An 11,906-nucleotide genomic window follows, 5' to 3' on the forward strand; every position below is an offset into this window, starting at 1 on the left:
GAGACCCCAACCAAAAAAAAAAAAAAAAAAAAAGAAAAATGGTAAAAATGACCTATTCCAACAAGAAAGTATCCCTTACCTTTGGCCAATATGAGGCTGCCAGCATGTATCCACCTTGCAAGATGTAAGCAGGGTCTGGTGTTCCATTGTTCATTTGAAAACTATCCTGAGTTTCATCCTGGGTAGTGCTCAGTGATGCAACACTTTCTTCATCATAGGCTTTCATGTGAGGAGTACCTTCTGCTAAGAATAATTATGACCATTTAAGAGAATGCATAAAACAATTTTATATCTAATATAAATATCTTATAGAATTACTTAGAAAAATCTGAAAATAAAAGTAAAAACTAATGTCAAAAAGGGGAAAAATTCACTTATACACAATAAAGTCTCTGTTATTATTCATATTTTCAGAGACGGGGTATTGCTATATTGCATAGACTGAACTCAAACTCCTAGGCTCAAGTGATCCGCCTGCCTCAGACTTCTGAGTGGCTGGAATTACAGGTTGTCGCCACTGCACTTGGCTTTGGTACCCACTGTTTAAAAAATGACTCCTGATTGATAGACTTCATGTGGCCCAAGAGCCCTATAAATACCTGATGGCATCTGTTTAAATGGGATACCATATTTATGGGGGTACCATAATTCTCTAAATGAGGTGACTCTTAGAATTGGGCATGTTCCTTTGGCAACCCTGAAAGTTATGTCTGTAGAATTGTTACAAGAGATTCTGGCTCCTGCATATGCTTGATGTAGACTAATTTTTTGCACTTGAATTGTTGGACTATGGCAAGGATCCCTGCAGAAGGTGACCGTGAAATACTACTCTGTTGATAAGCATATGTCATTGCTAACAAATGGCCTATACTCTTGTTGGTCTGTTAAATCTAAGATGCTTGGTGACTGCTATATAGTAATATATTTTATTTGTTCACTAATCAACTTATTCCCGGGAAAGATAGTCAATTTAAGGCAATCACATTCAAAAACAGTAACTGTATAAAATTTCTAAATCAACTGTTTATCCAATTTGTAATACCTTGAATACGGAGTTTGAACCAGTAATTCTAGTTTCCTTCTCAATAGTGCTTTCCTAAGAAAATTTGTACACATAAAACTTAAGCTAACAATTTTAAACGTACTTAAGTTATCTTAATCAAGTTCTTTCAATTTTCACTTGAAAAGTCTTACAAATAGCAAAATTACTTTATGCATATACCTCGCTTTTGGACTTCCTCTTCTTCACTGTCACTTTCTTCTGATGAAGATGAAGAGGATGAGGAGGAGGAAGAGGAAGAGGAAGATGAAGAAGAAGATGCTGAAGAACAAGATGAGGATGAAGAAGAACTAGAGCCCGATCGAGAGTGGGAACAAGAAGAAGAGGATGATGATGAAGAAGATGATCTGGAAGAACAGGATGATCTCTCAGAATCTGAGTCAGAATCAGAACTAGATTCTGATCCTCTTTTGTGGACTCTCTGTTTCTTAGAAGCTGAGTTTGGAGTTAGGGGTTCTGTTCTGGCTGCAACCATGCGTCTGTCTGTTTCACCTTTTCCACCAGATTTCTGGTCTCCAGTAGCCTGTGGTAAAACACCATTCTTTGGACTTACAGGCTCAGACTTTATTAGTGTCCTGGTTTCCACAGAAGACATAGATTCTTCTTCAGAAGACTGAGGCTCCTCTTTAAGGTTTTCATTTTTAACTTTCATATCCTCTAGAATAATACCTTTAGCATCTAGGAGCCTAGGTAGAGAGGTAATAGGAGAGGCAGAAAGTGCTACTTGATATTGCTGTAAAAGTGGGGTAGAAGTCTTCGAATGAGCCATCTTACTTTGACTGTAGTTCCTTTGAGCTGCCATAAATGAGAGTTCAGGATCACGAAGAATGTGATAGTCCGTTCGGCTCACCCCATGTTTGGCAGCGCCAATAAGCAAATCCCTATCATGAGGGCCACATTCCCACCAAACTGGTAAATCTGGATTTGGATGGCAAAGCTTTAAGCGTTCGAACAATTGTGGATGTCGAAGAGCCTGTTCCCGAACTTTCCTTAGAAGTTCAATGCGATACAAAGTTCTAGAAGCACGTTCTTCTGTGATAGGTTGGATGAAAATATTTGGATCCACCAATTCTACATCGAAACAAGAACAAAAATATTAATCTCAAAAATACTTCTTTTATAAATAAATCATTATATTTTTAAAACAATACAACTTGTAAAATGTGCCATCACACAATATCATTGCATAATTATCAGAATTTCTTTTTAATGAGAAGAAATTACTTCTTTTTATTTTTTGAGTTGGATTTTTACTCTATTGCCCAGGCTGGAATGCAGTGGCATGACCATGGCTGAATAAACCTCCTGGGCACAGGCAATCCTCCCACTTCAGTCTTCCAAGTAGCTGGGACTGTAGGCACGCAGTGTCACACCCAGCCAATTTTATTTATTTATTTTTTTGTAGAGACGAGGTCTTTCTTTCTCAGGCTGGTCTTGAACTCCTGAGCTCAAGGAATATTCCTGCCTTGGCCACCCAAAGTGCTGGGATTACAGGTGTGAGCCACTGCACCTGGCCCTGAAAAATTCACATTTTAAAAACAAGTACTAAAAATCATGTAACAAGCTGGGTGCTTGTAATCCCAGCATTTGGGGAGGCAGAAGCTAGAGGACTGCCTGAGCTCAGGGATTTGAGACCAGCTTGAGCAACACGACAAGACCTCGTCTCTACAATTAATAATTACCTAGGCGTGGTGGCACACGCCTATGGTTCCAGCTACTTGGAAGGCTGAGATGGAAGGTTCACCTGAGCCCAAATGGTTAAGGCTGCGGTGTCCATGAGCATGCCACTGCACTGCAGCCTGGGTGACAGAGGAAGACTGACTAAAATAAAATAAAATACAAAAATCATGTAACATAAAACACTGAAACTTAATATTAAACACAACTATTTTGGAAGTACACTAATATAACTAGAAATTTTAAGAAACGTCCTGTGAGCTATGCCTTTACTAAGACCAGTCTTTTTTTTTCTTTGAGACAGAGTCTCATTCTGTTGCCCAGGTTGGAGTACAGTGGTACAATCCTAGCTCACTGCAACCTCAAACTTGTGGGATCAAGCAATTCTCCTGCTTTAGCATCCCAAGTAGCTGTTACAGTAGGTGCTTGCCACCATGCCTGGCTAATTTTTAAATTGTTTTGTAGAGACAGGGTCCTGCTATGCTGCCCAAGCTAGTCTCAAACCTCTTGCCTCAAGCAATTCTCGCCTCAGCCACCTAAAGAGATAGGATCATAGGTGTGCGCCACCGTGCCAGACTCTAACACCTGCCTGAATCAAATAGAAAAGCACTTGCTCAAACTCACTTATAAATATAAATTAGGACTGTAAAATGAAATCCTATAAACAAATATAAGTTAGTATATCTCAAACTGCACAAGGTAACAAAGGCATAATTACAGGGAACTCACAGAGGCACCAAAGGGTTTTTTGAATTTCAAGTGAAATACAGACATATTTATCAAACACTGCAGAAACTACTAGCTTGAGGTAGTTCAGTTTCAATGTTAGATCATGTTATATTCCTTTTGATGAGGCTGTATCTTTGCAAAAGTGGGTTACTGATGCTTGGGAAGGACTCAAAAAGATATAGGCTTGTTGAAATAATGTAGGGACCAACCTGAGAAGTGTGCCTAATGGCCACATTTGGAACACTTTGGTCAACAAATAATGATAGTATTGGATTGTTACCTATAGAATAAAAATAGATATTCGTGAATTCATACTAACATGAATAATTGAATAAATAGGTGACAGAAAATAAACTGTCCTTCCTTGTAGAATTGAACAGAAAAAACTGTTGTAGACAAGATTTAGTATGTGATAGATACTAAAATCACTGGGAGAAAGTTAGAGAGGAAATAGAATTTGTGAAGTTCCTAAGGATATTTAATTAGCGGGATAGATAGTAATTTTTTTTTTTTTGAGTTGGAGTCTCACTCTGTCACCCAGACTGGAGTGCAGTGGCCGCTCCCGGCCACCGCAGCCTCGACCTGCTGGGCTCTGGCGATCCTTCCACCTCAGCCTTCCAAGTTGCTGGAATTACAGGCATGCATTACCACGCCCGGCTGATTTTTTTTATTTATTGTAGAGATGAGGTCTTGCTGTCCAGGCGGGTCTCGAACCCGCGGGCTCAGGCAATTCACTCACCTCAGCCTCCCAAAGGTGCGGGATTACAGGCTGAGCCACCGAGCCCAGCTAGATAGTAATTTTATAGTGGAGAAATGCAGCATAAAGCACCTTAACCACGTGAATAAAATCAAAATCAAAAGTAATAAGACATACGGATATTACTAACCCCATAATATTATATTCTGAGGATACAACATCATTTCTGTAGTACTCTTGCCACAAATATATGACCTCAATTCAGTCATGTGAAACACAAAGCAAACTCAAATAGAGGACGTATGGCAAAATAACTGATTAATATTTTTCAAAAGAATCAAGGTCATGAAAAACAAGGAATGACTGAGAACTTGTTACAGACTGCAGGAGGCTAAGGAGAAAAGAATAGCCAAATACAATGAAGGATCGTGAAACAAAAAAGAACATTAGTAGAAAAACTGGTAGAATTAAAATGGGTATTTAGTTAATGGCATTTTAACAACATTAATATCTTGTTTCGATAACTACACTATAATTAGTCATGTAAAATTATAATATTGAGAGGTAGGGTGAGAGTATATGGTAATTCCCTGTACATTCTCTGGAACTTTTCTGTAAATCTATACATAGCCCAAAACAAAAAAGTAGGAAAAAAAAAAAAAAAAAATCAAGGACCATGGAAAAATCTTCCTACAGATCATATGTGGCAGGAAAAAAAAAAAAAAAAAAAGGACGATGCAAAATTCAGTATGGAACAGAAAACAAGGTGGGAGGTACCAGTCTGCTTCTGAGACTTGAAAAGTTGAACAGTGCCCAATAGGTGTACACATGTCACAAGTAATTGTGGTTACTTAAGAAAAAAATGCAAGCATTATTTTTCTTTCAATGTATGTAATATGTTTTCAAATAGTTACTAGATTGTTATGAAATAAACACTTAAGTTGTTGGACATAATTCTTCAATAAGCAGAACTGTATTTTTTTTTAGCCCTAAGGCTGTGAAATTGCTGAGACATAAAGGGCACTGTGTATTGAGTAAGTTTGGGAAACTCTGATTTAAGTAAAATCTCACCTCTCTCCCTTTTTCTTTTTAAAAACAAAGCACTAAAAGTGAAATTTATTTTACACTTGACTTTAACCAAAAGGCCAAGAAGCATCAAAATTTTAGTATGAGATAAAAGCAAAACATGTATATTTTGCAATACACCAATTATTGACCCACTTATTTTTCATTCTATTAATATGAATCTTCATTTTAAATGTAAATAATGCTATTGGAAAACACAAAACAATGGGCAAAAGTATTCAAGCAATGCATGTGTGCCTGCAATGGGTTATGAGGGATGTCCAACATACATTTCACTTGAACATTGAGGGTCTGCATTTTTCTAAAAAATTGGACCACGTGTGATTATTATAGAAGAACATTTTACCTAGAATTTTTTCTCAATTTCTGTAACATTGAAATAGGCTTTCCTTATCTATTAAGTAGTCTCCAAACATTTTTTTTTTACTAAGTAAAACAGGCTGACACCAGAAATTCATTGCTGCCTTCTATTGCTTGAGTGACATGCATGTTTTTTTGTTTGTTTGTTTGTTTTTGTTTTTGTTTTTTTTGACTTGGAGTTTCACTCGGTCGCCCAGACTGGAGTGCAGTGGCCACTCCCAGTCACCGCAGCCTCGCTTGCTGGGCTCCAGCAATCCTTCCGTCTCAGCCTTCTGAGTAGCCAGGATTACAGGCGCACGCTACCACGCCTGGCTAATTTTTTTTTTATTTATTGTAGAGATGAGGTCTCGCTGCCCAGGCGGATCTCGAACCCGCGGGCTCAGGCAATCCACTCACCTCAGCCTCCCAAAGGCGCGGGATTACAGGCTGAGCCACCAAGCCCAGCTATGTATGTTTTTTAATGTTATGATTACATGCTTAGGATGATACAGTTTCTCTTTTGTTTGTGTAATACCTACATTTATATTCAGCTTTTTTTTTTTTTTTGAGTCAGAGTCTCACTCTCTCTCCCAGGCTGAAGTACAGTAGTATGACCTCAATTATCACAGCTCAGGGTAGCCTTGATCTCTTAGGTACCTCCTGGGTTCTACCTCAGCATCCCGAGTAGGTACCACACCCAGTTAATTAAAAAAAAATTTTTTTTGTGGAGATGAGTGAGATTTTGTTATGCTGCCCAGGCTGGTCTTGAACTCCTGGGCTCAAGCAATCTTCCCACCTTGGCCTCTCAAAGTGCTGGGATTACAGGTATAAGCCATTGTTCCTGGATTAATCTTCCTTTTTTAAAAAACAAAACTTGTTAGTATTACATATCTGACTGACTGGAGGCAGGATAGGGAATAAATATGTTTAGGCAGTTCTACAGCCCTTTACATAGAGACAAACAGAATTTGAATTATCTTTTTTTGGAAAAAAAAAAAAAAGAGATAGTGTCTTGCTCTGTGGCTCAGCCTGGAGTGCAGTGGTGCATTCACAGTTCATGGAAGGCTTGAACTTCCACACTCAAGTGACCCTCCTGCCTCACCTTCCTGAATAGCAAGGATTACAGGTGTGTGCCACCATGCCCAGCTAACTTTTCAGAAATTTTTTTCTGTAGAGATTGGGTCTTACTATGTTACCTAGGCTGGTCTCAAATACCTCACCTCAATCAATTCTCCCGCCTCAGCCTCTAAAGTGCTGGGATTACAGGTATGAGCCACCATGTCCAGCCTGAATTATCATTTAAAAACAGTCAAAATGATAAGCTATTAGTTTTCTTGTAGGCATTTTGAAATAATGTAAATATAACACACTTCTTTTAACAAAGCTGGGTCTTATAGATTTCTGGCTTGTAGATCTAAGCAAAGTTTTACAGAGGGGATGTTTGGAGTGGTGGTAGTTGTAAGTTAAGTGACATCACTACTAGTTGTGTGTTCTCCATTAGAAAGCTACTTGATGGAGAAGCCCTAGACCAAATGTAAATTTAAAGCTTCTTTCTCTTCTCAAACTGCTTATCCACTGCCAGAAAGCCTAGAGGAACCTCTGTGTTGACTGTGGATGCTTGACCATACAGTGCATGTTCTTCTTTGAAATTTCATTAAAAAAGGAGGCACAATTTTGATACAGTATTCAATAAAACACTTGACACAATGTTTCAATCATCTCCAGCTCTCAAAGGGTCAACAGCTCCCAGTGAGGGTATATGATCTGACACTTCATTCAAGAAAGGTAAATTCTGAAGATGGCTGCTGCATATGGCTATATGATGTACTGCCTGATGTCTGCTCTGTCCACAAAAGCCATGTCAGTCTTCTCAGGGATGTTCAAAGTATTTGGAATCACTATACTAAAATGTCTTTTTTCTTCTTTTAAAAATGTGGGGTACAATTGAGGGTTAGGTACATACGTGGTTATCGTACAGGTAAAATTTAGGTACCCTTATTGATGTTATGTGCCCCCCACACTCCTGGCAGTGTCTCACTACCGCTAATCCCTTTCTTATAGTATTATGATAAATGTTCAGGGTCCACTTATGAGTGAGTACATGTGGTATTCAGATCTTTGTTTCTATTATAAATCACTGAATATTATAGACTCTAATTCCATCCAGGTTGCCGCAAAGTTCACGATTTTGTTTTTCTTCATGACTATGAAATATTCCATCATGTAAATATAGCATATTTTCCTTATACAGTTCACTTTCGATGGGCAGTATGGTTGGTGGTTTTTGCTATTATAAATAATTCTGCAATAAACATGCATGTGCAGATATCTTTTTCATGGAGTGATTGAGCTCCTCCAGGTATATTCCCAGAAGGGGGACTGCTGGAATGGAATGTCGATTTTCAGATCTTTTAGAAATCATCAGCCGGGCTCGGTGGCTCAGCCTGTAATCCCAGCACTTTGGGAGGCTGAGGTGAGAGGATTGCTTGAGTGCGCGGGTTCGAGACCTGCCTGGGCAACTTGGTGAGACCTCATCTCTACAATAAATAAAAAAAAATTAGCCAGGCGTGGTAGTACACGCCTGTAGTTCCAACTACTTGGAAGGCTGAGGCGGAAGGATCGCCAGAGCCCAGTGGCTGGGAGCGGCCACTGCACTACAGTCTGGGTGACAGAGTGGGACTCCAACTCAAAAAAACAACAACAAAAAAAGAAATCACCACAATGTTTTCCACAGAGGCTGTACTAGTTTACATTCTCATCAACAGTGTGGAAGTTCCCTTATCCCCACAACCTCTCCAGCATCTGCTGTTTTTTGAGTTATTAATGTTGGTCATCCTGACTGGAGTTAGGTGGTATCTAAGTAAGGTTTTAATTTGCATGAAATACCTTTTAATCTGATCAATTTGGGTCCAGATAGCACTGACCATGCCAGTGGCATCTGATTTCTTGGTGCCTACCCTAGAAATATCGTATGGGCAGCTGTGAGACTCTCCACCTTACCAGTTAGCACAAACAGCAGAGCATCTTTATCATCAATCATATGTTGAACCTTCTGGAACATCTTAGGTATCAGCTTGCCACTTTCAGAAAACCACCCATAAAAGAGGCTATTTATTTAAATTAAGTGTCTATCCTAGTACCTGCTTGAAAGCCTAACGGTCAATTTCTCAGCTAATGCTTTACACAGTGATGTTTTTCCAGTTCTTGCAGGACCCACCACCCAGTTCCAGGTGATGAGGTTGCTGTTGATGTTCTTGTCTGAAAACAGTAATGTTGTCATTACATCAACAAGGAGGTGTGATTTGTTTTCCATAGCATAGAGTAGGCTGTCCCAAAGTCTGTAGAATTCAGTTGTAGGCAGAACCTAATGATTTGCCACAATTATATTTTCTGTCTCTTCTTCCAAATTTTCACTATTGGGATCATCTTCATTCAGCTGGAAGATGTGAAGTGCAATAGTGCATGCACCAAAATCAATGGGCTATGGGTCTTTAGCCTTTAATTCTGTGTCAACAATAAATATACATTGCACATTTCTAGTCAGAAAAGATTCATCAAACTCAATTCATGTGTAATCACCAAACAATATTATGTCTACTGAGTAGCTTTCTAACACCTAGATTTATAGTCTTCTTTTTACTGCTGTGCTGCCTTTGCATTAATGCACCTCCAGAGGGACTATTGGACACTCAGCCAACCAGTTCAGTGCTTGCTTTGGGTTGCCTGTGGCTTTCTCCTTGGTGCCATCAAAAACAGTGGGCAGTGGGGACCTTAGGGATCTCCTCACTCAAGTTTCTAACAAGGAAGCCTACTTTTTCATGATCCTTTAGTAATTAACCCTTTTCCTATAAAATTACAATAAAAAGTTATGATTCACATTACTATCTAGTTGATAGGAATTAAGAAAATAAAAAACAAAAACTGGGCCTCACAATCATAATAAACCAAAGACACAATACTTTGTTTTATCTGTCTTTTTAAACCCATTTATGGTATCAATAGACGTTAAAGTAGGTCAAAACATACCCCAAATTACCTGGTAATCAAATGATTGATTATTCTATTCAGTAAACTGACAACAAATCTGTTAGGAAATAAAATTAAAACAAGTAGAAAAATCTTTTTTGAGTCGGGGACTCAGACTGCAGTGCAATAGCATAAGCATGGTACACTGTAGCCTTGACCTCCTGGTTCACATGATCTTCCCACTTCTATCTCCTAAGCAGCTGGGACTACAGGCGACTGCCACCATGCCCAACTAATTTTATTATTTTTGGTAGAGATGAGGTCTTGCTATGTTGCCCAGGCTGATCTTGAACTCCTGAGATCAAGTAATCTTCTTGCCTCAGTCTTGCGAAATGCTGGGAGTACAGGTGTGAACCAACTGGCTGAGAAATCTTTTTACTATAAAATAGGAACAGGAGGCCACTGGCTTTAGCAGTCAGAAATTACACACAGGAAGTATTGGAGACAACTGCTTATAACAAGCAATATTGATAGGAACTGCTAACAGGATGAGTTATTTTTTTGCGCTTTGGAGATAATGAAATTCATCCCAGAACAGTTCCTCAGCTGAGATGCATCAATGCCTCTGATTAGCTGTCTTTTTTGAAGATGGCCTGGGAGGAGATTTTTTACTAGAAAATTCTTGAAAATGTCTTATGAGAGGGGCCTCATTCCTTGTAAAATTATTCAAGTAAATAATCCCTCTATCACAATTCCTATGAGATGGACTCAAAATATAGGTTAGTTCTGTTTAACAAAAGCAATCCTTTTTCTTTTACCACTTCTAATCGTAAGGATCAGTAAATCTTAGCTATTTTCTTAAAATTCAACGTGTACCTTTGTTCTCATTTGATTTCATATTGCTAGAAGGTTTAAGGAATAGAGGATCTTTAAACATAGTTTATTTACAAGTCCAAAAAATTGCTGACAAGTTGAATTAGTATTAAAATTGTACATATGAGAGAAATTGGAAATTCTGAATTTTAGTGATTTTGCTTCTTTGACCAAAATAAGATATAAAATAAATTTTATACATACCTTCTTTGGAAGGAAGACGACAAACCCGTCGACACATGGACATGAATGCATACAAATATTTCTCCAAACTATCATCAGTTTTCTTATGTAGCCTAGCCATAGCTCTAAATTTTGTCCAATCAAACTGCCCTCTGTCAGGGTCAAAAACTACTCCAAATGTAGATACAACCCTATAAAAGTCAGCTTCTTCTCTTCTTGTCCATCTATTTTGAATCAGGTAAAAAAACAACAAAAAAACCCACACATTAGTCACAAAAATAAATATTTAGTAATACTGAATATAAAGACTATAATACAAATTTAAAATATTTTAGGTACCTAACACTTTAAAGGAGTAAATACAGTTTTATTGCCTTGTAAATATATATTTTAAATGCAAGTTGATCATTTATCTAACTATACTTTTTTATAGTGTACACTATTTCTTCATATGATGGTTTTTAGTGCTTTTACTATGTAAGAAAATATGCCCAGGATACAAGATTATATAAGATGACCCTGCCCTTCAGGAAACAGAAAAAACATTTTCAAACAAATTTATAGTATAAGGTAGTATTTTATAGTTGTATAAGTTATAGAACCAAAGATTTTAGAGGAGTACAGAAGATAGAAGAATAAGTTCAGACTTAGCAGAGTAAATGGCATTTCAGATGAGACAACACTAAAGGTAGGGAGGGAATGCTAGAAAGACAGCACAGAATAAGCAAAGAGAAAGTATGCTGCATTTGGGGGGAAGGGAATGATGAGTATTCCCGATTGACAAGGATATGACTCATACTGGGACAAAGCAAGACAGGGTTTGGGTCAGGTATGAAATGCTCTAAATGCCTGGGTAGAAGTAATCTCTCTTCATTTGAAAGCTCTTGATAAGAGGGTAATATTATCATCATATGTTAAAGATCTCCAAACTTTAGGATATTTGTAGAGACTTTTACTTGCTTAACTCACAGGATTGTTGTGTGAGAAAAAGCATTAGCCCATATGTGAATGGGCTATTTTTATGATAGTGATACATTAAGATTAATGTAAAGATGATGTAAAAATAGCTTGGGAAACCAATCAAGTCATTAAATGTGAGGGATAAGAATAAAAATGAAAAAGAATTAACTGAAAGACTACACAGAACATACACTAAAAAAATACAACACAGTGTCTACCCTAAAAGAATTTACAACATAGATAAGAAGATGTAGAAAAAGATGAACCAGGCTCGGTGGCTCGGCCTGTAATCCCAGCACTTTGGGAGGCTGAGGTGAGTGGATTGCCTGAGCCCAC

General features: G+C 38.0%; 1 protein-coding gene and 1 pseudogene across 5 annotated transcripts in view; both read right to left on the minus strand.

The window, feature by feature from the left end:
• CHD9 (chromodomain helicase DNA binding protein 9) overlaps positions 1-11,906 on the minus strand; it is a 286,505-nt gene that overhangs the window by 24,037 nt on the left and 250,562 nt on the right. For 4 of the 5 annotated variants that reach the window (XM_021717461.1, XM_021717462.1, XM_021717463.1 and 1 more), the window contains 3 exons: positions 10,632-10,834; positions 1,223-2,131; positions 80-243 (listed from right to left, as the gene is read on the minus strand). In XM_021717461.1, the coding sequence (XP_021573136.1) occupies positions 80-243; positions 1,223-2,131; positions 10,632-10,834 (1,276 nt within the window). The remainder of the gene's footprint in view (positions 1-79; positions 244-1,222; positions 2,132-10,631; positions 10,835-11,906) is intronic. The other variant, XM_021717459.1, reaches the window with a different exon arrangement.
• On the minus strand, positions 7,243-10,452 carry LOC103270230 (annotated as a pseudogene).

Source organism: Carlito syrichta, unplaced genomic scaffold (assembly GCF_000164805.1).
Source record: "Carlito syrichta isolate Samal-C Ts95f unplaced genomic scaffold, Tarsius_syrichta-2.0.1 Scaffold309768, whole genome shotgun sequence".
Classification (NCBI taxonomy): domain Eukaryota; kingdom Metazoa; phylum Chordata; class Mammalia; order Primates; family Tarsiidae; genus Carlito; species Carlito syrichta.